At 37.2% G+C, this 26,970-nt stretch overlaps 1 protein-coding gene across 1 annotated transcript in view; it reads right to left on the bottom strand.

The window, feature by feature from the left end:
- LEKR1 (leucine, glutamate and lysine rich 1) overlaps positions 1-26,970 on the bottom strand; it is a 185,409-nt gene that overhangs the window by 48,594 nt on the left and 109,845 nt on the right. Inside the window, exons 7-9 of the mRNA XM_058556444.1 lie at positions 17,868-17,949; positions 3,414-3,491; positions 2,872-3,075 (exon numbers count right to left, since the gene is read on the bottom strand). Of these exons, the coding sequence (XP_058412427.1) occupies positions 2,872-3,075; positions 3,414-3,491; positions 17,868-17,949 (364 nt within the window). The remainder of the gene's footprint in view (positions 1-2,871; positions 3,076-3,413; positions 3,492-17,867; positions 17,950-26,970) is intronic.

Genomic DNA, 26,970 nt, shown 5'->3' with positions numbered 1-26,970 from the left:
CTTCTACAGTGTCCCCCACACACCCCTTTACCTACTTCATATCCATCATGGCAATGTACAGTTATTCCAGTTAGTTCTCTACTGGTTTTTTTCCTGTTTGCCTTTCCATTAGAATGTAAGCATCATGAGGACAAGGATGTTCCAGATACACCGTTGTATCCCCAGGTATGTAGAATGTGGCATATAGAAAATGCTCAACAAATAATTGTTGACTGACTGAATTACTCAAAGCAAGTCATTCATTCACTCAACAACTATTTGCTGAGCAGATACTTGTGCCCGACTCTGAGGATACAACAGAGGACAAGCAGCCCAGGACAAAGGAAAAGACAAGCTTGTGCCTGGGACTAATACTATATATATATGATAACTTACTGGTCCGTAAGCACATTGTTATTATTATTATGTGACAGGCATCATGTCAGCAAATTTAGCGCCACCAAATGACTAAGAAAGCCATGATGCTTTTGGACAGACTCAAGTCTAGAGAGCAAAGCAGGCACATGGGCAAGGATAGGCGAGGAGAGGAAGAGGAAGAGGAGGAGGAGGAGGTAGTTCAGTGATATCTCTATTATCTGAAAACTTAAAGAAATTACCCTTCTCATTCAACTCTTCTAACAGAAGGTAAGATTAGAATCATACTACATTTTTTAAAAACATAGTAAAATATATACATCCAGGTGTATGTCCTATTTCAAAGCAATCCCCCAAGAAAGCTCTATATTTATTCTAATGATGCTATTAATCCTCAAAATATTCATAAAACTGCCTTCTTCAAATTGCCGCCAGAGATGATTTATGAAACACAGGAAAAAAAGAAAACATTTTATTTTATTTTTGATCCCAAATGCTATTTCCCAGATTGATTTCCCATCATATGCACTGAACTTGCTTTCACTGGACCTATTGAGATTGTTTTAAAAATCAAATTCATTCCTAAAGGACAAAGATTCATCATACTGAGGGTGTTCTAAAACATGTGCACTTAAGCCAATGCTCAGAAAAGAGTTCCAGAAACGTTTGAACAAAGACAGGATCTTTTCAATGACTACTATGAAGGAGATAGCATTCATCTGGATAAACAGATAAATCCACTTAATCTGACATCATTGGAAATGGGTATTCTAGATAATATAGGAATATAAGAATATTGCTCAGATAACCAAAGTTCTAAACAGAAGACTTCTAAAACTTTTATTTATTTCATCGTGTCCTAAGATGTATGATTCTGTACCTTTTATATAGAGTATACAGCTCATTTTAATCTTTCTGACTCAGGATCATCATTACGGCCATTAGTTATTAACCCACGTTATAAGTATAGGGTTACTGATGTCTGTAGGGTGATTCGTCTCTATTATATACTGGCCCAAATTGCAATGTTTTTAAAGTTTTTGTTTGTACTTATAGTTTTTCTCTCTTCTTATACATGGTCAATCTTTCAGCTTCTTAATAATAAGCCTGGCTCTTGCAAATTCCTTGCTTATAAACTGCTGCTTCTAACATGCTACAGGCTGAGCAGCTACGTCATGGTGAACGGTCAGAGGCAGTGACGTGGAATGAAGAGTCACGTAACTACACGGTACATCATCTTTGCAAGAAGCAGGCCATTGGTGTGGCAAAGCAAGGAAGAAATGGGGGGTGGCGATCAGCTCTGCAGCTGTTCATCTTATTCAACCAGAGAGAAGTAAACGTATATCATCCCAGGATGGACCAGAGACAAGACTTGTTTCCCTGTGAACTAGACAGACTTCCTGTTAGCCTGGCGAAGAGACAGATATGACCCAGGGCAGAGTGTTGGTGAGAAGGTTCTGAGACAATGAACCTAATTGTAAGCTGCCTGCTACCTACTCCCACAGCCCCCCACCCAGACTCTTCCTCTGGGAGCAAATAGCTGCCCTTATAAAGAATTTTAAAAAGATTATAAATCTTCTAAATTAGAAAGCAGTCAAATACTCATAAAATGAAATGAATAAAATAAAAAATAAACTAAAAAAATTATAGGAAGAATGAAAAACAAATAGGCAATTGTGCCTTCTGTGCACAGAGAATAATACGAGACAAAAATTCTTGCCCTTATAGAACTTGTGTTCTTCTGGAATATAAAAGTTATATCAATAAATGTAAATGGGATAATATCTCCTATTAAAGACTCCTGTATTTGATAAAAATCAATAAAACAAAAACCCAAAATTTGTGCCATGTATTAGACATGCATTTAAAACAAAAGGACTCAGAGAGAATGAGTAAAGACATACCAGGCAATGAAAACAAAAAGAAAGAAAGCAGGGTTGAGACATTAAGTATAGATAAGGTTAATTTAAAGACAAATTAACCAGCAAAGAAGATGTAGGAAGGCTAGACGAATACGCTTCTTAGTAGTCTTGACACTACCTCAATATCAGAGGGATCTTTGCTTGTGGTGAGACCTCAATAAGAGGTGTTGACAAATAACAAAGAGAGAAGAAAAGTAGAAGCCAAACAAAGGAAAAAGTGATATCAAAAGATGTTTTTCTGTTGGAAAATGATAGAATCCACCAATTGTTGGTCCAAGTGATATTCAGTAGTATAAGTACCACATTTGGTCTTTTTGACTCTTTTCAGTAAAAATCTAACACCAAATGCAATGTGGGCTCCACCTCTAACTTCCCTAACTGTGTGCCTTGAAGGGAGTCATTTCACCAGTTTGGGCTTCAGTTTAATCACCTGTGAAATGGGGAGGGGGGGGGATGCGATGACCTTTCAGGTGAAATACATCTTTAATGCTGTGATTTCACTGTTACTATAATATGAAGGACCTTGATGTTTCCAGTGTATATTGCATATTGACTTAAACAGAAAACATTTTGAAGACATCATTCTTGCCCGCACCTTTCACTTCTCAGTGTTACAGCCTCTTCCTTCGTCCGATTCAGAAGAGATCTGGTCATCTCCAGCTCACTTTCTGCAAGGGTCATTCTTCGTCTCATGTCCTCTCCTTGCCTTTCTTTTGCAGTCAGTTCCTCTTGTAAAGCTTTATATATTTGTTGACAAGCCATTAAAGAGTCGTCTTTTTCTTTAAGCAATCTGGTGTGCCTGAAATGGAATAGGGGAAAAACCCCCACCAATATGCATTAGATACTATATTTTTATGTTTATCAAAGATATATGAAAATCTCATTTGAAATGGAAGACTATAACTTAAAGAAATTAAGAATGCTAAAAAATGAATAGTTCTGTGATATTAAAATTTTTCCATCTAGGTGAAGGCAAAATCAATGAACAGCTTTAAGATTTTATAAACTTGAATTATGTATTGTATATGTAAATAATACAATAAGAAAAGCTAAGTACATTTTAAATAAAATGTTATTTAAAATATGGTATCAAATTCAATTACTAAAAATATTAATTAAAAAATTTGCAATGTATACCGTGACTCAGAAAGAATGGATTCAAACTTCAATTTTCTAAGTTCTCTTTGACAGTCATCAGCTTCATTAGATTTATTCCTAAAATAATACAAAAGAGGTTCAAATATTTTATTTCAAAATAGTTGAAGTATAAATCTTTTCCTTTTTTTAAAACATGTTTTCCCTTTATTACTTTTCTTATCTTTATATTCTATTTGTCATTATATATGCAGATTTCCTTGAAATTAGATATATACAGTCAAAGGGTTTTTCTTTGCCAAAAAATCACCTAATCTGTTAGTCCAACTAAATGTGTTTTTCTATGTCATTTTTTTATTCATCCACAGAAAAAATTTCTCAGCCTCTTCATACTATTATTTCTCTAAGGAAATAAACATTCAGTCCACTTCTATAATGGCCAAATAATCTCCTATCAGACTGATCTGCATTTAAATAAAAAGCCTAAACTTTGGACAACATTAAAAAAGGAAAGAAAAGAAAAGAAAAACCATTTTGTGAAAGCATTGGAAAGTGACCCAAAGCAGCAAGATTCTGGATGGAAGTTGACACTTGGAATGAGGTGACAGCATGGGGTCCAGTTTTATGTTTGTTTGTTTGTTTTTAATGATTTTTAAACCTGAGGGCAGGCCCCAGTCTGCACCATGCAGGGGAACTAAAATTCTGACAGAAAACTGGTAGAAAGCTCAAGTCGTTCTGGCCTGAAGAACTAGAGGACAACATTTGCGGCAACCATGGCTGCTGGAAAGTGAAGAGCGAACTCTGAAGTGGAAAGAGCCAGAGAGAGGAGGTCCCAGACACTGCAGATAAACTCTGCCCACGTGGCTGGCTGACCCCTGAACTACATGTGCACAGGGCAGACTCCATGCAGCCCTAGTTAAAGATAAAAGAAGTGAACTGAGATTTGAGCTGTTGCCCTAGAGACAGAGTTTGCAGTTTGAGGCCAACCAAATTAATTGCTTGCTTAAAGCAATACCACCACCACCACCTCCACCACCAACAGTATTTGGAGAAATATAACAGAGTCCAGAATTTCTATAATATAACATTCACAATGTCCAGAATATAATAAAAATTACTCAACATAGGAAGAAACAGAAAAGCATGACCTATTCTCAAGAGAAAAGACAGTTAATAGGGACCGACTCTGAGATGACCTAGATATTGAAAATAAGCAGACAAGGATTTTTGAAGAAGCAGTTATAACTCTGCTCAAAGACATAAAGGAAAATCTACTCTAATTAGTGCAAAGATGATAAATCTCAGCAGAGAAATAGAAACCATTAAAAACAACCAAATGAAAATTCTAAAACTGAAATAAACATTGGTCTTGATCTTATATGATTGGGTTTTGTAACAATATTCAAGAAGTTAATATATTAAGAAAAATTAATATTCCAGTTTAAGTTTGTATAGACTGCTCATTAATGTCATTATCTGAATGTACCTTAAAATAGTTGATAAGCTGTACAATGAAATTTATTAGTTAGATTATCAATGGGTTTGCCCTACTTTCAGAATGACTTTAACTTCTAACAAATAATAATTTATTTGCATCATGAACATGAACAACATTCATTTATTTTTAAACCTTTTTTATTGTAAAATATAAAATTGTAAGCTATAGAAAATTGAATAAAACAATTATATAATGAATTATTATACAGAGAAAACTCTTGTAACTACCATCCAGGTCAAAAAATAAAACCTTACCAGCTACCCTAGGAGTTTCACATCCCTGGTCGCAGTCACAGCCAACTCCTTCCTCCCTAAAATAACCATTCTCGTGAATTTTATGGTAATCACTTTGATTTTCTTTGGAATTTTATTACCCAAGTTTTATCCCTGAACACTATATTTTACTTTTACTTTTGTAAAAAGTGTCTTTGTAAAACGTGTTATTCCCTTTATTACCCAATTTCCTTTATTACCTAATAAAATAGTTATTAAGGTATTATATTGACATACAATTAACTGCATACAGTTTGATAGGTTTGACATATGTCTAAGCCCATGAAACCGTCACCAGAATAAAGTAGCACACGAGCATGCTTAGAGCCTAGACCTTGGTCTCTAATACCATTCTCATTCAAAGGAATCAAGACTCCCCAGAGAAATGGCTGATTCCAAGGCTGAGGCAGAGTAGGTACATCTGAAACATTTTGTTATGCCAAAAACTAAGGAAGTGCTTATAAAATATGATGGGATCATGTTCCAATGTCACAGGAGCCCACTTGAAAGGCCTCCCACTGGCTAAGGCTAGGACAATCTGTGTACCACAATAATTAAGTACAGTAATAAATCACAAACCATGGAAAAAAACAGGAGTTCACGAGTCCATACCAATAAAAAATAAATAAATAGCAGGAAGAAGGGAGGCTCTTGCTTAAAGCAGAATGCTGAGTGCTGACTAGTGAATGAGGAGAGAGGACTGGAGGGGGAAAAATCATCATTTAGCAACCACTGCAGTAAAGATTGGAAAAGGCAAAAGTCATTAATGGATGCTTGTACCTTGGGATAAATTTTGATGAGAAGCAGAGCATTTGCATGTAAAGCGTCTTTTATAGACTGCTTACTAGTTGGAAGGGAACAAAACCTCAGGAATAATACAGTGGAAAAACTGAGCAATACCTTGACTATGTGATGAAAATTAACATCACCAGTGAGGGCAGATGATCATGCACCTCCAGATGTGATACCCTGAGAAGGGCACATCCCCACCTATGTGGTTTTCTGGCTCGGAATACATATCCTTAATCCCATCAAGAGGAAATATCAGACCAATACAAAATGAAAAATTTTTTATTTAAAAAAAGTATGAGGGGTTCTGAATTTTTCAAAAATGTCAATATTATAAAAAGACAAAGACTGGAAATATTCCAGATTTAAGGAGGCTAAAGACACATGCCAAGTAGGCTGACCCTACCTGGATCATGTACTAGAGGAGAAAACGCTATAAAAGCCAGCTAACAGAATTGGAATATGGATGATAGATTAAAGTATCGTATGTAAATGTATGACACTGACTACTGTGCTTATGTACAGTGTCACCGTCCTGAGGAAAGGCAGGCTGAATATTTAGAGGTAAAGAATCATGTTGTATATAACTTATCCTCAAACGATTCAGGAAAACTGTGTGTGGGGTGTGTGTGTGTGTGTGTGTGTGCGTGTGTGTGTGTGTTTGTGGAGACAGAGAGAGAGAGGCAGAGAGAGGGGTGAGGAAATAAGCAAATGAGTTACAATGTTAATAAGTGAATCTGAGTAAAGATTATTTGGGTGCTGTTTGTACTATCATTATGTTTACAACGTTTTGTAAGTTTGAAAGTATTTCCAAATAAAACATTAGAAAAGAAGGAATAAGGAAAAGATGAACATGCCATTAGAAAAGTGGGCAAAGGCTCTGCTCAGGTGAGTCACGAAGGAAAGAGTACAAAAAGCCAAATATGCAGGGAGACAATTTTTCATCAAACTAGTAATTTTTTTTTTTTTGGTTATAATACCCAGTATTAGCTAAGAAGTGGAGAAATGGATATTTACAAACACTGCTGAGATTATAAATCAGTATAATCTTACTGGAGGGCAATGAGTCTTTATGCATTAAAAGCTGTAAAATTATGCAAGTTTGATTCTAGCAAAATTTATCCTAAGGACATAATTGTGTATAAGTAGAAAAATCTATCTACATGAATTTCAAAGTACCTTACTTATAAAAATGAAAAATTTGGAAATTCTAAAAAACAAGGGATTAATAAATAAGTTATGGTTCATCCACAAATTGGAATACTACATAGCCATTTAATAATTATCTATAAATGTCTCACGTAACAACATGGGAAAATGTCTAGGATATATCACTAAGTGAAAATACGTTAAGAAATACACATTACTTAGAAAAAATGGACTATCAGGATATATCAAAATATAACTATGATGTTCTTTTTTGTGTATTCCTGTATTTTCCACGTTTTATAGTTTGCTTTGAAATCAAACAAAAATGTTACCTTTAAAAATGCTTTGAGATTCAGCAGTCCCACCACAACTTTCACTCTATGTTCAGACTCTTATACACACTTTTCCAAATCAAGAGGCAGGGCAGTAGAACTCCTTTTAGTGATTATTTTGCTAACTATGCGGACAATTAATCTTGGCTGCATTTTCTTTTAAAGAAAGCCTGCTCCCCAGGGAGCCTGCCTACCATCCCAAGACCTCCTCTCCCCAGGTCAGCCCCCACCCCCACGCCAGTTAAGCCGCTTGTTCTATGGTCTACCCACCTTACCCTCATTAGGATGGGAGGAATTGGAAGGAACAGAAAGAACACCCACATCTCTTTAAACACTGCATTCCTCCTTTTACTCAGCAAATAGTGTTAATCCTTTCTCTTCACCCGCTTTGAACAAGCCTTCAGAAAGGCCCCTGCTGCTTCTGCCAATCAAAGCAAAGGAAATAAGATGAAATAATTGGATATTTCCCCCTAATTTGAAAGGCAAGGGTCCGTACCATTTCACTGCTGTGTATGAAATAGCCATTCTCAAACCACCTCCTTCATATTTCCACTTTGCTGTCCAAAAGACATCTCAAATCTAACAGATCAAAAGCATTGTTTCTTATTTCCCTCATCCCCATATCTATTTCTTTGACAGATTTTCCCACTTCAATAAATGGCACCAATGCAATAATGATACTAACAGGTAACACCTTATCTATCTCATGCTACCCTCAAAGCCATCCTTATTTCCTGTTACAGCTGGGAAAACTGAGACCAGAGAGACAAGTTGTGTGCCCAAGGGGACATCACTACTACCTCATAGTGCTGCAATCTGAACCCCAGCAGTCTGGATCTGAAGTCTAGGCACTTAGTCACTATCCTCTACTGACTCTCAACTGTCTATCCTGATGCTGAAAAACCCCAAACCCCATCCTTTATTCTTTCCTTTCCCTTCCAGTCCCCTTCCTCCCCAGCCACATCTACTCCACCAGTAAATCCCGTCAGATTGACCCCCCAACATATATGTCCCTCCATCTCCACACTATAGCCGTACACCAAACCGGTCACTCCTCACTCGCGTGGACGCACAGCCGCCCACCTACTCTCCCTGATGGCTCTTGTACTCCCACTCCGGTCCATTCTCCATGGAGCAGCCAAGATGACCTTTTAAAACAAATCAAATCAGTTCACTCTCTTGCCAAAATTCCTCCAATAGTTTCCCATTGCCTTCTGCAAAAATCCAAAATCCTCAGTAGGCTCTGGACACACTAATGTATTAATTTCTTATTGCTGCTGTAATAAATTACCACAAATTTAGTGGTTTAAAACAACACAAATCTATCATCTTACACTTCTAATGTAAAAAGTCCTAAAATCAAGATGTCATGAGGGCTGTGTTCCTTCTGGCAGCTCCAGAGGGGAATCTATTTCCTTGCCTTTTCTAGCTTCTAGAGACCATCTGCATTCCTTGCTTTGTGGCCCTTCTTCCATCTTCAAGTCATACCATCCCACCCTCTGCTCCCATCTTCACATCTACTTTCGTCACTTTGACCCTCCTGCTTTCCTCTTATAAGGACCTTTGTGATTACATTGGGCCTTCTTGAATAATCCAGGATAATCCCCTCATCTCAAAACTCTTAATTTAATCACGTGTCCAAAGTCCTTTTTACCATGTCAGGTAACATACTCACAGATGCCAAGGATTAGGACATGAAAACCTTTGGGAGCCATTATTCTGTCTACCGCTACCAGCCCTCTTCATGTTTCTTGAACTGTAAAGCTCACTCCCAAGAATTTAGGGCTTGTCCTTGATCTCCCTGCTTCCAGATGTTAGCATGTTAGCATTGCTAGCTCCTTTCTGTTACTCAGATCTTAACTCAGAGGCCATCTGCTCAGGGATGCCACTCTATCAAAAGCCTGTTTTATATTTTTGTGCACTTACATTACCTGAAATTACCGAAACAGCGCTGTTGGAGCTTATCAATTTTGTTACTCCAATATCTAGTGCCTGCACCCAACAGTCATGGCACATAATCACCCCTCAACAAGCACTGTGTATTGAATGAATGAGTGAAGTAAACCCAGCCTGTTCAATCCAGGATCATGTGAAAAGTGGATCATGCTCTGACACTGGAATGCCACCAGGCCACCTGCTTGCCAGGCAAAAATTCTCATGAATGACCAGGGAGGTAAGAAGAAAATCAGAACGTTATATCTCAGAAGGCAATACCAAAGAATGTTCCAAGAATGGATTGGTCAGCTGTGTCAGATGTTACCAACAGGTGAAATGAGAGCTTTACAAATTAGTAATTTATGATGGTCATAGGCTGATTATTGCTCAAATTATTAGTTAAATGAGGAGGAGGTGACTGCTAATAAAATTAAAGTGTAAGTAGGTTATAAAGGTCCCTAAATTAGAAAATATGTTTTATATAACCACTTTAGACATATTCATTAGTAACTGACAAATTATAAATCATTTTAAGTGAATTTTGTTCTTTTTAATTACACACATGAAAATAAATACATTCACATTGTAAGCTACTTAAATAATATATAAGTGTATAAAGTAAAATAAGAGTCTTTACACCCTCCACTCTCACCTCCAGAGGGAACTGTTGTAATCCTACCAGCCGTTTATTCAATGCATTTAAATCCATATACATGTGTGTGTATTCAAACATATCTTTAACATGAATGGAACCATTTTTATAATCATATTTTTAAACTCTCAAATTCCTAATAGCTTCTTTGTCATAATAGCTTGTTCTTCTTTTATAATCCCAAACATACTTTGGAGGATATCTTAACTTTTAAAATTTATCTTAACTTCTTCTGTTTGCTCTTTGACAGTTTCCTTGGGTGTTTAAGTTTTCATATGTGAAGTCAGAGCCATTTTGGAGGGAGGAGCCAAGGTGAGGTTTTTCTCACACACCGGGTAATCTTCTGTTGGGTGTTCCTCTTCAACCTGAAGAGTCTCTGTTTTTATTTTATTGCGGTAACATTGGTTTATAACATTATATAAATTTCAGGTGTACATCATTATATTTCAATTTCTGTGCAGATTTCATCGTGCTCACCACCCATAGACTAATTACAATCCATTACCACACACATGTGCCTAATCACCCCTTTAGGCCTCTTCCCTCCCCCCTTCCCGTCTGGTAACCACCAATCCAATCTCTGTCTCTATGTGATTGTTTGTTGTTGTTTTTATCTTCTACTTATGTGTGAGATCATATGGTATTTGACTTTCTCCTTCTGACTTATTTCACTTAACATAATACCCTCAAGGTCTATCCATGTTGTCACAAATGGCTGGATTTCACTGTTTCTTATGGCTGAGTAGTATTCCATTGTGTATATATACCACATCTTCTTTATCCATTCATCCCTTGAGGGGCACTTAGGTTGCTTCCAAGCCTTGGCTATTGTGAATAACGCTGCAATGAACACAGGGGTGCATGTATCTTTATGCATTAGTGTTTTCATGTTCTTTGGATAAATACCCAGCAGTGGAATAGCTGGATCATATGGTAGTTCTATTCTTAATTTTTTGAGGAATCTCCATACTGTTTTCCATAATAGCTGCACCAGTTTGCACACCCACCAGCAGCGTATGAGGGTTCCCTTCTCTCGACATCCTCTCCAACACTTATTGTTTCCTGTCTTGTTAATTATAGCCTTTCTGATGGGCGTGAGGTGATATCTCATTGTAGTTCTGATTTGCATTTCCCTGATAGTTAATGATGTTGAACATCTTTTTGTGTGCCTATTAGCCATCTGTATATCTTCTTTGGCAAAATGTCTGTTCATATCTTTTGCCCATTTTTTAATTGGGTTGTTAGTTTTTTTGTTGTTGAGATGTATGAGTTCTTTATGTATTTTGGAGATTAACCCCTCATCAGATGTACGGTTTGCAGATATCTTCTCCCAATTGTTAGGTTGTCATTTCATTTTGTTGATGGTTTCCTTTGCTGTACATAAGCTTTTTACTTTGATGTAATCCCATTTGTTTATTTTTTCTATTGTTTCCCTTGTCTGGTCAGTCATGGTACTTGAAAATATGCTGCTAAGACCGATGTCGAAGAGTGTACTGCCTATGTTTTCTTCTAGAAGTTTCATGGTTTCAGGTCTTACATTCAAGTATTTAATCCATTTTCAGTTAATTTTTGTGTATGGTATAAGATAATAATCTACTTTCATTCTTTTGCATGTGGCTGTCCAGTTTTCCCAACACCATTCATTGAAGAGACTTTCCTTTCTCCATTGTATGTTCTTGGCTCCCTTGTGGAAAATTAGCTGTCCATAGATGTGTGGCCTTATTTCTGGGCTCTCAATTCTGTTCCATTGATCTCTGTGTCTGTTTTTGTGCCAGTACCATGCTGTTTTGGTTACTATAGCTTTGTAGTATATTTTGAAATGAGGGAGTTTGATACCTCCAGCTTTGTTCTTTTTTCTCAGGTTTCCTTTGGCTATTTGGGGTCTTTTGTTGTTCCATATAAGTTTTAGGATTCTTTGTTCTATTTCTGTGAAAAGTGTTCTTGGAACTTTGGTAGAGATTTCCTTGAATCTGTAGACTGCATTAGGAAGTATGGACATTTTAACTATGTTAATTCTTCTATCTAAGAGCTCTATCTGCTCTATCTAAGAGCAGATAGAATATCTTTCCATTTCTTTGTGTCGTCTTCAATTTCTTTCAACAATATTTTATAGTTTTCAGTGTACAGATCTTTCACCTCTTTGGTTAAGCTTGTTCCTAGGTATTTTATTCTTTTTGTTGCAATTGTAAATGGGATTGTATTCTTAATTTCTCTTTCTGCTACTTCGTTGTTAGTGTATAGAAATGCACTGATTTTTGTATGTTGATTTTGTATGCTGCAACTTTACCATATTCATTTATTATTTCTAAAAGTTTTTTGGTGGATTCTTTAGGGTTTTCTATATCTAAAATCATGTCGTCTGCAAATAGTGACAGTTTCACTTCTTCTTTTCCAATTTGGATCCCTTTTATTTCTTTTTCTTGCCCGATTGCTCTGGCTAGGACTTCCAATACCATATTAAATAAGAGTGATGAAAGTGGGCATTCTTGTCTGGTTCCTGTTCTTAGAAGGATAGCTTTCAATTTTTCTCCATTGAGAATGATATTAGCTGTGGGTTTGTCATATGTGGCCTTTATTATGTTGCGGTACTTTCCCTCTATATCCATTTTAGTCAGAGTTTTTATCATAAACGGATGCTGTATCTTGTCAAATGCTTTCTCTGCATCTATTGAGATGATCATGTGATTTTTATTGTTCATTTTATTAATGTGGTATATCATATCGATTGATTTGCTGATGTTGAACCATCCCCGCATCCCTGGGATAAATCCCACCTGATCGTGGTGTATGATCTTTTTAATGTGTTGTTGTGTTCGATTTGCTAGTATTTTTGCATCGATGTTCATCAGTGATATTGGCCTGTAATTTTCTTTTTTTGTGTTGTCCTTGTCTGGTTTTGGTATCAGGGTAATGTTGGCTTCACTGAATGAGTTAGGAAGCTTCCCCTCTTCTTCAATTTGTTCGAAGAGTTTGAGAGAATAGGTATTAAGTCGTCTTTGAATGTTTGGTAGAATTCACCAGGGAAGCCATCTGGTCCTGGACTTTTATTTTTTGGGAGGTTTTTGAATATGGTTTCAATGTCCTTACTGGTGATTGGTCTATTCAAATTTTCTATTTCTTCTTGATTCAGTTTTGGAAGGTTGTATGATTCTAAAAATTTATCCATTTCTTCTTGATTATCCAATTTGTTGGTGTATAGCTTTTCGTAGTATTCTCTTATAATCTTTTGTATTTCTGAGGTGTCCATTGTAATTTCTCCTCTTTCATTTCTGATTTTATTTATTTGAGCCTTGTCTCTTTTTTTCCTGGTGAGTCTAGCTAAAGGTTTGTCCATTTTGTTTATCTTTTCAAAGAACCAGCTCTTGCTTTCATTGATTTTTTTCTGTTGTTGTTTTAGTTGAAGAGTCTCTGTTTACTTGTCTGCTCTGCTGTTTATTTCTGCCCTAGGTTGTTTTTGAAAGGTGTGATGAAGGGGCAGGGTATGGTGGGGGCAAACTGGAGGTTTGCCTTGGGATGTGGGGACCCTAGCCTCTCCTGGGGTTCAATAACTGCCAGGCTCCCCAGCTCCAGTCCCCATAATCATTGCTCTATTCTGTGTGCAGATGCCTCGCAATGCGGCTTCACACAAGGGCGTGTTGATTGGAGGGGGTTTGGTGAGGGGCCAGTGGCTGAAATGTTCCAAATCTGATTCCTCAGAATGGGCTTCATCTGACCACCTGCACCAGAATCACATGAGGAATGCTTTAAAAATGCACATTGCTTGGAGCCGCCTCACATCCAAATGTAAAGTCAGAATATCTGGGGGGATGGAGCCCAGAAACTGATCCTAGGATTGAGTCTGTAGGGGAGCTAATGCTGTAATACACAGTTTCAGTAAGCTCCCCAGGATTATTCTGCAGATTGGCGCTTGAGAGCCACTGTTCTAATGATGTGCCAGATGTCACTCCCTTCTCTTTGTGTTAACTGATTCCAAGTGAGGTCCTGCCTGTTGCACGCCCACCACACAACTGGTTTCCCTCTAGTTTACTGCTCTGTAGAGTTCATGCTTTTCATTATCCTTCCTGTGTATTCTCTTTCAGGAATTCCTAAAAATTTCTCACCATCTATAGCAGTCTTTCTTATTTAGTTCATCTTATTTATCTATGTTTATCTTGATATATATATGAAAGTAATATATATATAATACATATAACATATATATGTAAGTAATAAAAGTATATTTCTAAGCTATATATATATTTAAAAGCAATAAAGTTGCATTTCATAACATCCATATTTTTTATTACTTCTCTAAATTAATCTAGATATTATATACAAATAAAATTTGTAGGGATGCAGGCCCGGTGGTGTAGTGGTTAAGTTCGCACACTCCCCTACGGCGCCCCAGGGTTCGCAGGTTCGGATCCTGGGCATGGACCTATGCACCGCTTATCAAGCAATGCTGTGGTGGTGTCGCATATACAAAAATAGACGAGTATAGGCACAGATGTTAGCTCTGCAAAAAGAGGGAGATTTGCAACGGATGTTAGCTCAGGGCCTATCTTCCTTACCAAAAAGAAAAAATTCGTAGAACATTTCATCATCAACTTTTCAGAGCATCATTAACGTTCTACCTGTTCAACTAACATTACTGGTTACCTTCTAGACATGCACTACAGCTTTCCTCCTGGCTCAGAGCCCCGTTACCACCTGTTCTTAGGATCAATCCTGCTTGGTCTGAGCTGGTTGTGGTGTCCTGTTCTCCTTGCCAGTGATTCATTTGGGAAGCGACATGTAAAGAGTTCTAGGTAAAGAGATGTAAGGATAGGGCCCTTTGGCGGCTTCTGGGAGGCTTTTTTTCCCACTTCTAAGGAGACACCAGGAAAACAGGCCCTTCCCGCCTCAGGGGTGGTTACATTTGGATGTGGTACCTGGAACTGCAGCCAACTCGTGATCACAGGGGACTGAGCCCTGGGGTGAAGCCAGTGCTCAGGGCAGCAGGATGAAGACAGAAAGAACGTCAAGATTCTTGGTGATGTTTTGAGCCGCTGGATCGCCTAACCTGAAACCACTCTACCTCTGTTACCGCATCAAAGCATCCTGATAAAATCTGATAAAATCTCTGTCTTCAAATACATAACAAGTTCCTATAAACTTTGCAAAATATTTTCCTATGAACTTTAAGGAAAAAAGAAGCTCAAGTTTATCCATTTAAAAACTGCTTCTCCCCCTTAAGTAAAAATCCACAAAATTTATCTAAGCATTTAAAAATCTTTGAACAGAAGAATTATCTTAAGTTGGATAGGTGAAACTAATTCCCACCCCCAGCCCCACAAAGGGTGAGCATTAAAAATGTAAAGAAACCTGATTTCATAGCACCTTCCAATATCTGGAAGTTCAAAAATGTTTGGGTATGTATAGTAAATCTCCAATTTATTAACAAATTTTATGTCAAAATTTTTGAGTGATTTATTTTGACTTCAAACTTAATTTATAATGAAACAATGGTCAAGTAGCAAATTTGGTTTTAACCTATAAATAAAATAGTACTTACATACTACTGGGCACCTCCTGAGCTCTGAGGTGAGCAGCGCAGCCTCTGACCCAAAGGCCCGCCCTACTGCACTTCGTCCTGGCAGTGAGGGGGCTAGACGGAGTAGTGGTGGACGGGCTGGGTGCAGGCAGCAGAGGGAAAGGTCTCCAGCAGTTGCGGCCATTTAGTGGCTCTATCCTTCATAAGTAACACTTTCTAAAAATGGGTACTCTGCCCGTTTTCTAATTTTAAGAAGTCCTTACATAGGCAGGAAGCACCAGCTTCGGCGTTCCTGCAGTTGTATGGTGACCTCCTCCAGGCAATTCAGCCGGTGGACTTGAGTGAGCTGGTTTATTCTCCCTCCAGCTCAGGTCTCCTCTGACTCTTACCATTCCTCAGCACTTATATTGTAAATTCTGTTACAATGTAATCAACAAAAATACCATGGAGCATGTGTCAACACTAAATGGGCAGCCTCCTTGTATGTACAGAGGATTCTGTGCAAACTTATTCAGTAAAAATCAGTTCATGTCACAGCCAGTGAGCTTTGCTCCTTTCCCTCAGTGTGCTTATTTCTGCATTTAGCTTCTCCCCTAACCTTCCAGGACTCCACTCTACATGCCGAGTCTTGGTGTGTCCACAAATTCCCTGTTAGCTGAGTCGAGGGTCAGCGCCGCCTCCCAGTCCCGGACTGCCTTCTTTACTTCCTGAGCCCCAAGAAGCCAAAGTCACGTGGTAGCTGTGGTTGATTAGGCTGCTCTCCATATGAGACATCTGTACGGCCAAAGCCCTCCTTGATGTTACGAGAGGGTGGGGAACAATGATCTTTTTTTTTAATTTTTTTATTTTTTGCTGAGGAAGACTGGCCCTGAGCTAACATCTGTTGTCAATCTTCCTCTTTTTCTGCTTGAGGAAGATTAGCCCTGAGCTAACATCTGTGCCAGTCTCCATCTCTTTTTACGTGGGTTGGTGCCACAGCATGGCTGATGAGTGGTGTAGGTCAGCACCCAGGATCTGAACCCATGAACCTGGGCCACCAAAGGGGAGCGTGCCAAACTTAACCATTACGCCGTGGGGCCAGCCCCACAATGATTTTTTTCTGGTAATCACCATTTTGTTTCACTTTTTCACATTTCTTCTGACCCAGAAAGTTGATTCCTGGGCCCAGTGAGTCATCCAAGGACCCCCTCTCCACTTTCCACTTATTCCTTCAACCCCAGCCATCATAACCAGACAGTTGAACTAATCTCTTTACTATACTATTAACCACAGTGTTATACAGCAGGAATATTTGGTTTTTCTTGTTTTTAAAAAACAAATTATTTTGCTACAAACAATCCAAGTGTACATTAATTTGATAGGGAATTTTTGGAACTTGTTCTGCCTTGTGTTATTAAGAATTTTATTAAATATATTGTTCTTAGGAGTAGTCCATGGTCAACACAACATTTGGTTGCTAAGCATTCTAAATATTTATATTTCTAATGAGGTTCATCCTTCTAAAATATAGGAACTGAAAACCAGAGCTACTAGATTATACACCACAGAGTAAAAGAATTTACTTGCTTTTCTTTGAGATTTTTTATTTATTTATTTTTCCCCCAAAGCCCCAGTAGATAGTTTTTTTTCTGTCATAGCTGCACATCCTTCTAGTTGCTGTATGTGGGACGCGGCCTCAGCATGGCCAGAGGAGCGGTGCGTCGGTGCGCACCCGGGATCCGAACCCGGGCCGCCGGCAGCGGAGTGCGCACACTTAACCACTAAGCCACGGGGCTGGCCCATACTTGCTTTTCAAAGTTATATAAATTCTATTTTAGTGCAATAATTATACATGTACTATATTTATACTGTAAAGTAATTTTTTAAATTTCTGAAATAAATTATTTTTAAAAGAAATAATGCTCTGGACATTTTATAAGGGGACTTTCCTATCATTTGTTTTCCAGTATCTTCTTTCTCACTTACAAAGCATAATTACTCCAGCATTTTAAAGACACTGAACTATCTTTCTGAACCTAAAATTGTAATTTTAAGAAACGACTTCGATGTTGTTTCTTCTGGACAAATAATAAAAACAATAAGAGAAGAAGTTCACAGAATATTTCACATCAAGTTACACATTTGAACAACCAGGGAAAGCTTTAATACATGGACAGATAAGTTTCTTACTGAGGGAAAGAAGCATTTCATGTATTTTAAAATACTTACAAGTCCTTCAATATACAATCTAGGCCAGAAAAGCAGCCGAGAAAAGCAGCAGAGACCTTAGCCACACCACTGAGTCATTGCCCTAGAGTTACAGAGAACACAGGGGTCTTTCTAAATTCTTACAGGATGGTTAATGTCCCCGCTCTTACATGAGCTTTTCTTTACAGTTGTCCATCTCGGTCACTGCCTTCTGAAGCTTTAGCCCAAGTGCCTCTACTTGATGTTGTAAATCTGAAATGACAGAATATATTCATCTGATTAGACATTTTAAGTGTCCAGATATTTTGTATAGAGTAAACCACATTCTTTTAGAGTTGCTGTTTATTCCACTTTGCCTGGATGACCATACGAAGCTTGTCCCTACTCTGAAACCCCACGGAATTAATGTGTTTTAGCAGACTCAATATATTGGCCTCTTTCTGCCTGCAACATCACGCTAATTTTCAAACAGCTAATAGGTTAAAGTTTACCAGTGTTTTCAAAGGAAATTTATGTAGCCAATGGACATGAGAATTTCTGATCACGTGGCTCCCTTCTGAAACACTTGACTGCCTGAGTTAGCTCTTGTGGCCTGGAACTGAGAGGCATTGCTGAGCCTCCTGGTTGAACTGACATAGACAAATCACGTGCAAGGCTCCTGGTAAAGAATCTGTTAACTCTAGGTAGCATCTAATAGGCATTTTCGTGACTTTCAAAGCCAAGAAAATACAAGCAGGAAATTGGCTTCCGTAGAGTCTTGAACTGGGGAACTCAAGCAGTGTTTGAGAAAGATTATTTAAGCAGCCATGTCTAACATGTGTGTGGGTGCAGAATTGGAACTAAAGCAGAAAGAACAAGTGGTTTGAGTGATCTGAGTGGTGCCAGTAGCCTGTGTGTGGGACCTGCGATCTGAACCCAGCCCCAGTGACAGCCTTCGCTGGCACTCTTTTTGGAAATAACATGGAAAACAAACTTACACAGATGCACTAATTTGTTTCCATGGAGAAAATAATTTAAAACACTGGAATTATAAAATTTCTATGTTACATCTGCTTAGGTGCTTTAATAACATATTTTTAATAGTAAACTTCAAAATCTTCATGCATCCATACAAATACATAACATTTCTATATATACCTTCAATCTGCCTTCTTAACTTTCTTTTAGGAAGAAGAACCAGTTCTTTAAATCAGAAAATAAATTCTCTCTAAACAAATGTTTTAATTAGAATTTACCAGATATTGGTAAATTCCTCAAACTGCCATGTAGGTGAAAATAGCCCCATGTTTCAGAAGAAGAAACAATGAGATCCTCTCTGATTCTCTCGCCTGGTATCTCACAATGAGTAAATAAATGCATTAGCCAGTGGTCAAACTGACTGAAGGTTTTAAACTCGGCTGAGGGAATCAATTTGAGAGGATGGCCCGTCGAAATAAGATTCAGTATGGACTTACTTGATAGATAATATTTGTGGGGTACACCTTTTTATCAAGTGATATTATTATATGAGAGAAAAGATAAAATAACATACACATAGAGAATTTATTTTTGAGTATAACCTTTTGAAACAAGGCAATCTCTTATGAATGCTGTGTACTGTGTTGCTCTGTTATTAAGTTCGTGTGGGCTTGCAGAGGGGTTTTATTCACGCAGGCACAGCTAAAACGTTTCCACCCATGCTCTGAAGAACATGGCGGGAAGGAAGCTGATGTCTGATAATGGTCTAGTCATCAAACTAGCCTGTCTAGGCACTGTGCAGAGTGCCTTCTCCTATATCATTTCATTCATATTCACAACTACCATAAAAAACATACACATTTTATTTTTACCAGTGAAGACTCTAAGGGTCAGCGTAATTAACTAACTTCAAAGGTCACATAGCTAGTTAGAAGTGATCCCACGATTCAAATCCAGGTTGGCCTCTTCCCAAAGTCCTATCTTTCTAACTCTCTTACACTGACTCTCAAAACATCAAAGCTCAAGGGATATGATATTTGTCCATGGAAGTGTGGTTAGTGTGGCTATGGAGCTGTTTAGCAAATTCCAGAAGCTTTAAAGAGGTATACTTAAGACAAATGAAAAGTATTATTTTACATAAAATATGTAGTAAATTAGTGGGGTTTCTAACTCCAAGAGGTGGTTTAGATTTTAATTTTTTAAAGTTTAAAAATTAATATATTTTAATTAATGAAAGACATTAAGACAAATTTGGTATCATTGTGACCAACTTTATGAGACTGACATGAAAGAGAACAATTATGCCTTCCTATTAAATGTCCCTTTGGTGCTCTTGTCAGGATATAATCTTTAACTAGATGAAGCATGGGTCTGAGCCCATGTGATAAATTTTATGTTATTACTTCTAAATGCAGATATTGTTAAGAGGAAGAATTGATTATCTTAAAAATAAACTCCAAAGAATTGCTACTTGGAATGTGATTTTTATGCAATTAATTCTCAATTACCTGATAATTAGGAGAATAGTAGACAGTAAAAATGGCAGCTAATTCAAAACCCATTTTTATGGCATTGAAATGTATTCTTAGACTCACATTTGAATATACTTGTGCATCATAGTTCCAGAATTTACTAGATGTAAAGGAAAATAAACTACACAATCATGACCCAACTCCAGAAAGGAAAAGCTGTTATATTTTCCAGTATTCTTCTCTCTACATACCCACCGAGATCTCCCTTTCTCCCTGTTTCAAGATAAGTAGATAACTCAATCTTTAATTCACAGTACTCAATGCGTAGAGAAGCCACTTCCTTCAGATTATTCGCTATGTATTTACAGCATCTCCGAGCAAAAACAGGGAAAGCAAATAAATGTTTTACTTTAAAATGTAGAAATCTCTGAAGGCTGTCGTGAGGTGTAAATAGACACAGGAAATACAAGTAATGTCAACAAAGAAATCATTTTATATAAGCAGAGAAGATACCACATAGAATAGAGAAAAAAAGATTCATTATGAATAATCCATAAGGTAAACAGCCCACCAGCGTATAATTAGGAGTTGATTAATATATTTTCATGGCTGTTTTTTTTACTTTTGGTTATACTTTCTCTAACAGAGAAGTGCTAAGAATTATTTAAAATACATAGGACACATCTTTACGGTTCTGAATGAGGCGTAAACATCCTATTGGTTTATTATTGGTTCTGGTAGACTAGTAGGGTCCTTTTGTTTTTGGAAGCAGAGTGCCCAGTTCCTGTCCTTAATAAATAAAGGAACACAGTTGGGATAAGCAGCAGAGAGATTAAGCCATCTGCATAAGACAGCTCCTTCAGTTCCTGAGGCAAGGAGTTCTTAAATAAGTGTATTGTTCTGTGCAGTCCTTCTCTACAGTTAAATAAATTCAACTTCAATTTTCTGTCATTCAGCATAACATTGGATTATGAGGCAAAAGGCCCTGTATGTCTATGAAAAGAAAGGAAGCATTGGCTTTAAACACCATGCAGATGTAAGGCGGAACCCATGGAAACAATCCAAAATTTACAACAGCAAATTCTACTATGATGTGACTGTGTTCTTTGCAGATATTAAATAAGAAGCAAATGACTTTAAATGAACAAGACAAAAAAGAGCTCTTAGCCTCTCTTCACACAAAGCCAGCTGCTTGCTGGATAGCATTACACAGGCATCAGAAGTGGGGTAATTAGTCATTTAGGAGAATCCTGTTATTCCAAAAGGTCTCTAGAAACTACAAATATAAAAGGTATTCATAGTTAGCTATTTTATAGAAGGATATAAAACTTTACAGTCACTTGAAGGGTATATTAAGTTAGTATAATGTTTGAGAAAACAATAAATAAAAGCTTTATTGTGGAAAGACATTTCAAGCTTAAAACTTTCTGACTAAAAAACACCAAAACAATTAAAAATTTTGTTCAAAGTGCTCTATGGAGGAAAATGATTCCAGGTTCAAGAAGCAGAATGGAATAACAAGCAAGAGATTTGGCCCCCAGAGATCGAGATCCAGAGGAATTTTTTTTTTAAATGAGAAGTTGAAGGCTGTATATATTTTTTAAGTGACAGAGATAATTGAAGAAAAGGAAAAACAAAAGCTCACCACTCTTTAAACACACTCCCAAGACAAGATACCATGGAGGGGTGGTGCATGAACTCTAAGGCTGGCCTGCCTAATTCCAAATTCTGGCTCTGCTTCCCACGGCTGCGGGACTTCAGGCATTTTAGTTTCCTTATCTATAAAGTGGCTACACAGCACAGGATTGTTCTGAGAATTAAGTGGCTTAGCATATGTAAAGAGGAGAACAGCGCCAGGCGCACAGTGAGCCCTGCGGAACCAGGAGCTACTATCATGGGTGGTGCAGTGAGGCCTCCAGCTTCTGGTCTGAACCTCATCACTTCGCACCTCGAGGACCTTGTTCTTGCAGTGGGGCCCGCTGTCACCAGTGGTTATCTTTGTATAGGGGAGAATAAAAATGAAGGTTTTAACTGTGTATATTTCTTTAACAATCTACAGAGTAACTATAGCAAAACGTTAAAACTTATTAAATATGAGTGATGGGTTCATACACATTTGTTATTGATTCTCTGTATTTTTCTGTGTTTGATATATTTCATAGATACATTGTTTAGAGAAGGGTCCATGTTGGGTACTAACCAGTCTAATCAACTCAGTTCTGTGTGTCCAAGGTACAAAAGGAAACAATGAGAAGAGAACTTGGTTGGGGTGGGGGATGAGGTTAAAAATGTAATTAAAGACAACTCTTTTGATTCTTTGAAAAGAGAGCAGAGAGACCCACTTGTTGCTGGAGGGCGATATGGTAACAAGCACTGCTGTTGATTTTGTTTTTGTTTTAAGCTATTGCATTTGGGAATGATCCATTCTAGAGGGTCCCCATGCTTGTGAATTTAATGTATGCCTTCTAACCTGGTTCTTACAAGTGAAAAAACAGTACTTCTGGCAGGTGTTTAAAAAAACTACATGAATGTTGGTAAGCTATAAATCTCATTTGAATTCTTACTTTTCTCACTACAGATTATCTTTTTGAGACCTATCTATGTAGCTATATATAGGTATGATTCATTCCTTTCTGACTGCTATATAATATTTAATCATGTGCACACACCACATTTTACTGATCTAGTCTTATAGTGATGGAACCTAGGTTGAGTTCAACTTTGTGTCACCACAAATAATCCTGCAATAAAATCTTTTTACCCATTGCCTTGAGTACTGAGAGGGGTGTTTTTCTGCAGTGTGGCCCCAGAGCAAACTCATGAGGTCACTGGCATACACATACTTAAATAATGTCAAATCGTTCCCAGGAGGGAGGCACCAACTTACACCCTCACCTCACTGAATGAAGGTTCCTGCTTTCCTAACACTTGGAAAAAGCTATTTTAAAATTTTTTGCCAGTCCATAGGGTGCAAACTAATGTCTCTTTGTTGGTTTAATTTGCAGTTCTCTGCTTACTGTTGACACTGATCATCTCATTCGATGCTTCTGAGTCACTCACATTTCCTTTTCTATGACTTGCCTTTTCTCCTCTCTCTTCTATCCACTCCAATTGAACTTGCCTCTTCACTCCTCCACAGAAATAGCTCTTTTCACGGTTACAAATGACTTCCTAAATTGGCAATTCCAAAATTTAATTCCCTGCTCTTATCTAATTCAAACTTTCAGCTGCATTTGACACAATTGTTTACTTCCTCTTTGAAACACTTGTCTAGTTTCCATTACATCATACTCTCCTGTCTCCTCCTGGTTGGCTATTGCTTCTCAGTCTCTATTGTGATTCTCAGTGGAAGGTCCACTCTAAATGTTAGGAAGCACCAGGAGTTCAGTCCTTAACCCTTTCCTCTATCTGCATTTTCTCCCCAGCTGATTTCATTCAGTCTCATGGTTCTGAATAGCATTTATATATGGGTGTCTTCCATCATCATCATCATCATAGCTAATAAGTGTCGATAGTTGCCAGGCATATAAAAGTACACTACACTCATTTAATCTTCACAATGTGAACTAACTAGAATGTAAGTTCCATGAGAACAGGAACCTTATCTGTAATATTCAGAGTGTCTGACGTGGAAGGTGCTCAAAAATTAATTGTTGAAAGAATGAATGAAATTTTGTAGATATTAGAAGTAAGAATGCCGGGAAATAAATGTTTAAAATTATGTACCAAAGATTAAAATGCATGAAACAGAAAGAATTGTGCAGTTTTCATTGATAATACCTAATATATATTGTGGCATTAAAATGCAACGTTCTTATAAATATGTTATTTTATTTCAATAGACACTTACTGGTACCTATTCTGTTGTAGCTAGGATCCATGCTAGCTAGATTCAGTGTATAAATAACAATAAAATATATTTCCTTGTCCTTAGAGAAATTATAATCAAGTGCCTCATTTTGCCTTCACGAATGATAAATTATGTTTTAGATAACAAATCAATAACTCCTTTAAATTTAAATCTGTTTTAGTTTTCCACCATTCTAAATGATTTTGTTTAGTTAGATGACTAGTTGGCTGAAATGGTGAGTTTTCTGAATCAGATGTAACTGATGTGAATGAACATAATCAGTACGCTGCATTTAGGTATGCTTTATATGTATATATTATTGTATCACAGTTTGATGAGCTTATTAAGCTCTTTACAAAAGTAATATCTCACTTAAATTTTTTAAAATGAGCATTAACAGAGGAAATCTTTGCAGATGTAAGAATATATACCAACAATGGAAGAAAGTTCTTTAATGAGTATTCAACTATATCAATTGCAAATTAACATATTTTAACTTTAGCAAACATTTTACAAAGCTCAGATGGTGAATATAGCCACTTGGAAAATTCATTTCATTTTAGGGTTTATATTTCAGAGGTTTGATTCACATCTATTTTGAAACAAGTATACTTGAAGTACATTAACATTTTCCGCATAATGCCAGAAGGGACTGAAATAACACTTGGAGATTTTTATAAATCAGATGCTAGAACAGGTGTGGGTATATAGCTAAAAAGTTGCAATTCAGTCTAGATGTAGTTATATTAAAACCAGAAAATTATTTAGCTGGGTGGGTGTGGGTAGGAGAGAGTCAGGAGTGGATTAAACCAAACTAAGGAGATAATCAGATACATAAAACTTGGAAATAAATTATATTCTGATATTAAGGATCAAGAATTTACTTCAGCAAGAAAAAAAAAATGCTTCTAAGCCTCCATTCTATTTTTTTATTCTGAACATTAAACCAACCCAATATAACATGAAGATAATTGTAATTTATAGGGGCTTATAAAATATTACAAACTATGGATGGATAAAATAGGAGGAGTATTAAATTCTATTATTTTTTTTTTACCCTGGTTAAATCATTTAACCACTCTTTCTCAATGCGCAAAATGCAGATAATACTTTGTCTATCTCATAGGAGCAATCCTGATGGATTTAGAGACTTTTGAACTTTAGAATGGTACTTTGTTTTCTGATGAATTTGTACAAATAAATAAATTCACATAATTATATGTATATATGTATAAATATATATTATAATGAGATTTTTCAAGACTGCAAAATGTTAGTAATGGATACGGACAGCCTAGAGTGAACTAAGTAGGAAGGGCCAGGGACATATAATAAATAGAATATTAGCTGAAAACATTTATGGAATAAAAAAGAAGACTAGGGTTAATAATAAAGTTAATGAATAAATGGAAGATAGAGAAGTTTAGACCTAAAAATATTTAAGATATTTTCAAATAGAGTCACATAAGCATATAAACATCAACTTTCTTTAATGAATGAGTGTGTTTTACATCAGAATGCTTGCGGAGATTCCTATATACAGGACTAATTCTACGCAAAACTGGGAAAGCGATGGAGTGCACCTCCTGCCACACAGCACTGATTCTTCTTTCTGGACCCCTTCTCCTTGTGGTGCTGGGATGGCAGAAAAACAGGCAAAGGGCAAGAATTTCTTCAAACCAGTACTTTCATGCTGCAAAACTACTTTGTGCTAATTGCATTTAAAAAATTCTACTACATAATTATATAAATTAAAAGTAGCAAGCAAAAACCCAAAAACATTTTATAATTTTCAAACTGCAGAGATCTGAAGGCAACACTCACAGATATGTGAAAAGATTTAGCCATAAGGATGTTTATCACAATATCATTTTAACAGAAAAAAAGTGAAAACAGTTGTCCAAAAATAGGGTACAATTAAATAAATTATGATTCACCCAAAATCAGAATACTATGAATATTTTTGACATGGAAAGATTTGATAATACAGGAAATGGGGGGAGACTATATAACTCTATTATTCCACTCTTACAAAAAATATATATTCAGAACAGAAAGTCTAGGAGGACACACACCAAATGTTTATAACTCTACCTGAATGTTAGAATTTCCTAATCAATAGAGAACATGGCTTATTTTGGTAATAGGAAACAAAAGAGTCATATTAAAGCAGCCTAACCATGAACTATGTAACATAGCCATACCCATCTTATAGCCCGTTTCATAACTTATGGTTATATAAGGTTTACGTGACCCATCACCAGGTGGTTACTGTCCTTGGGACCTCTTCTGCTTTCCCCTTACAGAAACTTGTGTTTACTCCAGTCCTGGAAGTGGCTCTGGTACAGTAGCTCTCTCTGAAGTATAAATTAATGATAACAATATATATGCTTTGATGCTCACGGGGAGTGGAGCTAAGAGCCCAAGTTTTGGCAGCATAGTTCTGGACTCAGGTTCCAATTCTGCTGATTAGTAGCTGTGTAGCTTTGAGCAAATGACTTAATTCCTCTAAACTTCACTAATCTCATTTGTAAACTGGAGATAATAAAAGTGCTTAACCCAGGAGGGTGATAATAAGGGGTACACTGTGGCTGCATTTTGCCTGACATGTGGTTAGTGCTTCATGAACATTAGCTGTTAGACTGTAGTAGGAAAGCTACCTGAATTCATAGGAATGACTTTTTTTTTTTTAAATGATGTAAGGACAGTCTTAATGCTTAGCTAGTGGGAAAGAGATGCTGGTAAGAGGTGAGAGACTTTGGGCATGGGATGGGGGGATGGGTCATTTATTTCTCATTCAGATAGTGTCACGGTCACTCATGCTATTGGCCCACGAATGTGGATGATCGGTGAACGTCTATGAGCAGCAGGTGTGTTGTGCACCTGGGTGAGTCCATGGGTGAAAGAGTGACTGGCTTTGAGTGTCAGCAGGAGTGCGTCCACATGGGTGTTAGGGACAGGGCAGATGAAAGCACTCTCCCCTCACTGCTTGGC

The sequence above is a fragment of the Diceros bicornis genome, chromosome 15 (assembly GCF_020826845.1).
Source record: "Diceros bicornis minor isolate mBicDic1 chromosome 15, mDicBic1.mat.cur, whole genome shotgun sequence".
NCBI classification, from domain to species: Eukaryota; Metazoa; Chordata; class Mammalia; order Perissodactyla; family Rhinocerotidae; genus Diceros; species Diceros bicornis.
Note: the sequence above shows the minus strand (reverse complement) of the source record. Positions and strands in the feature narration are given on the sequence as shown.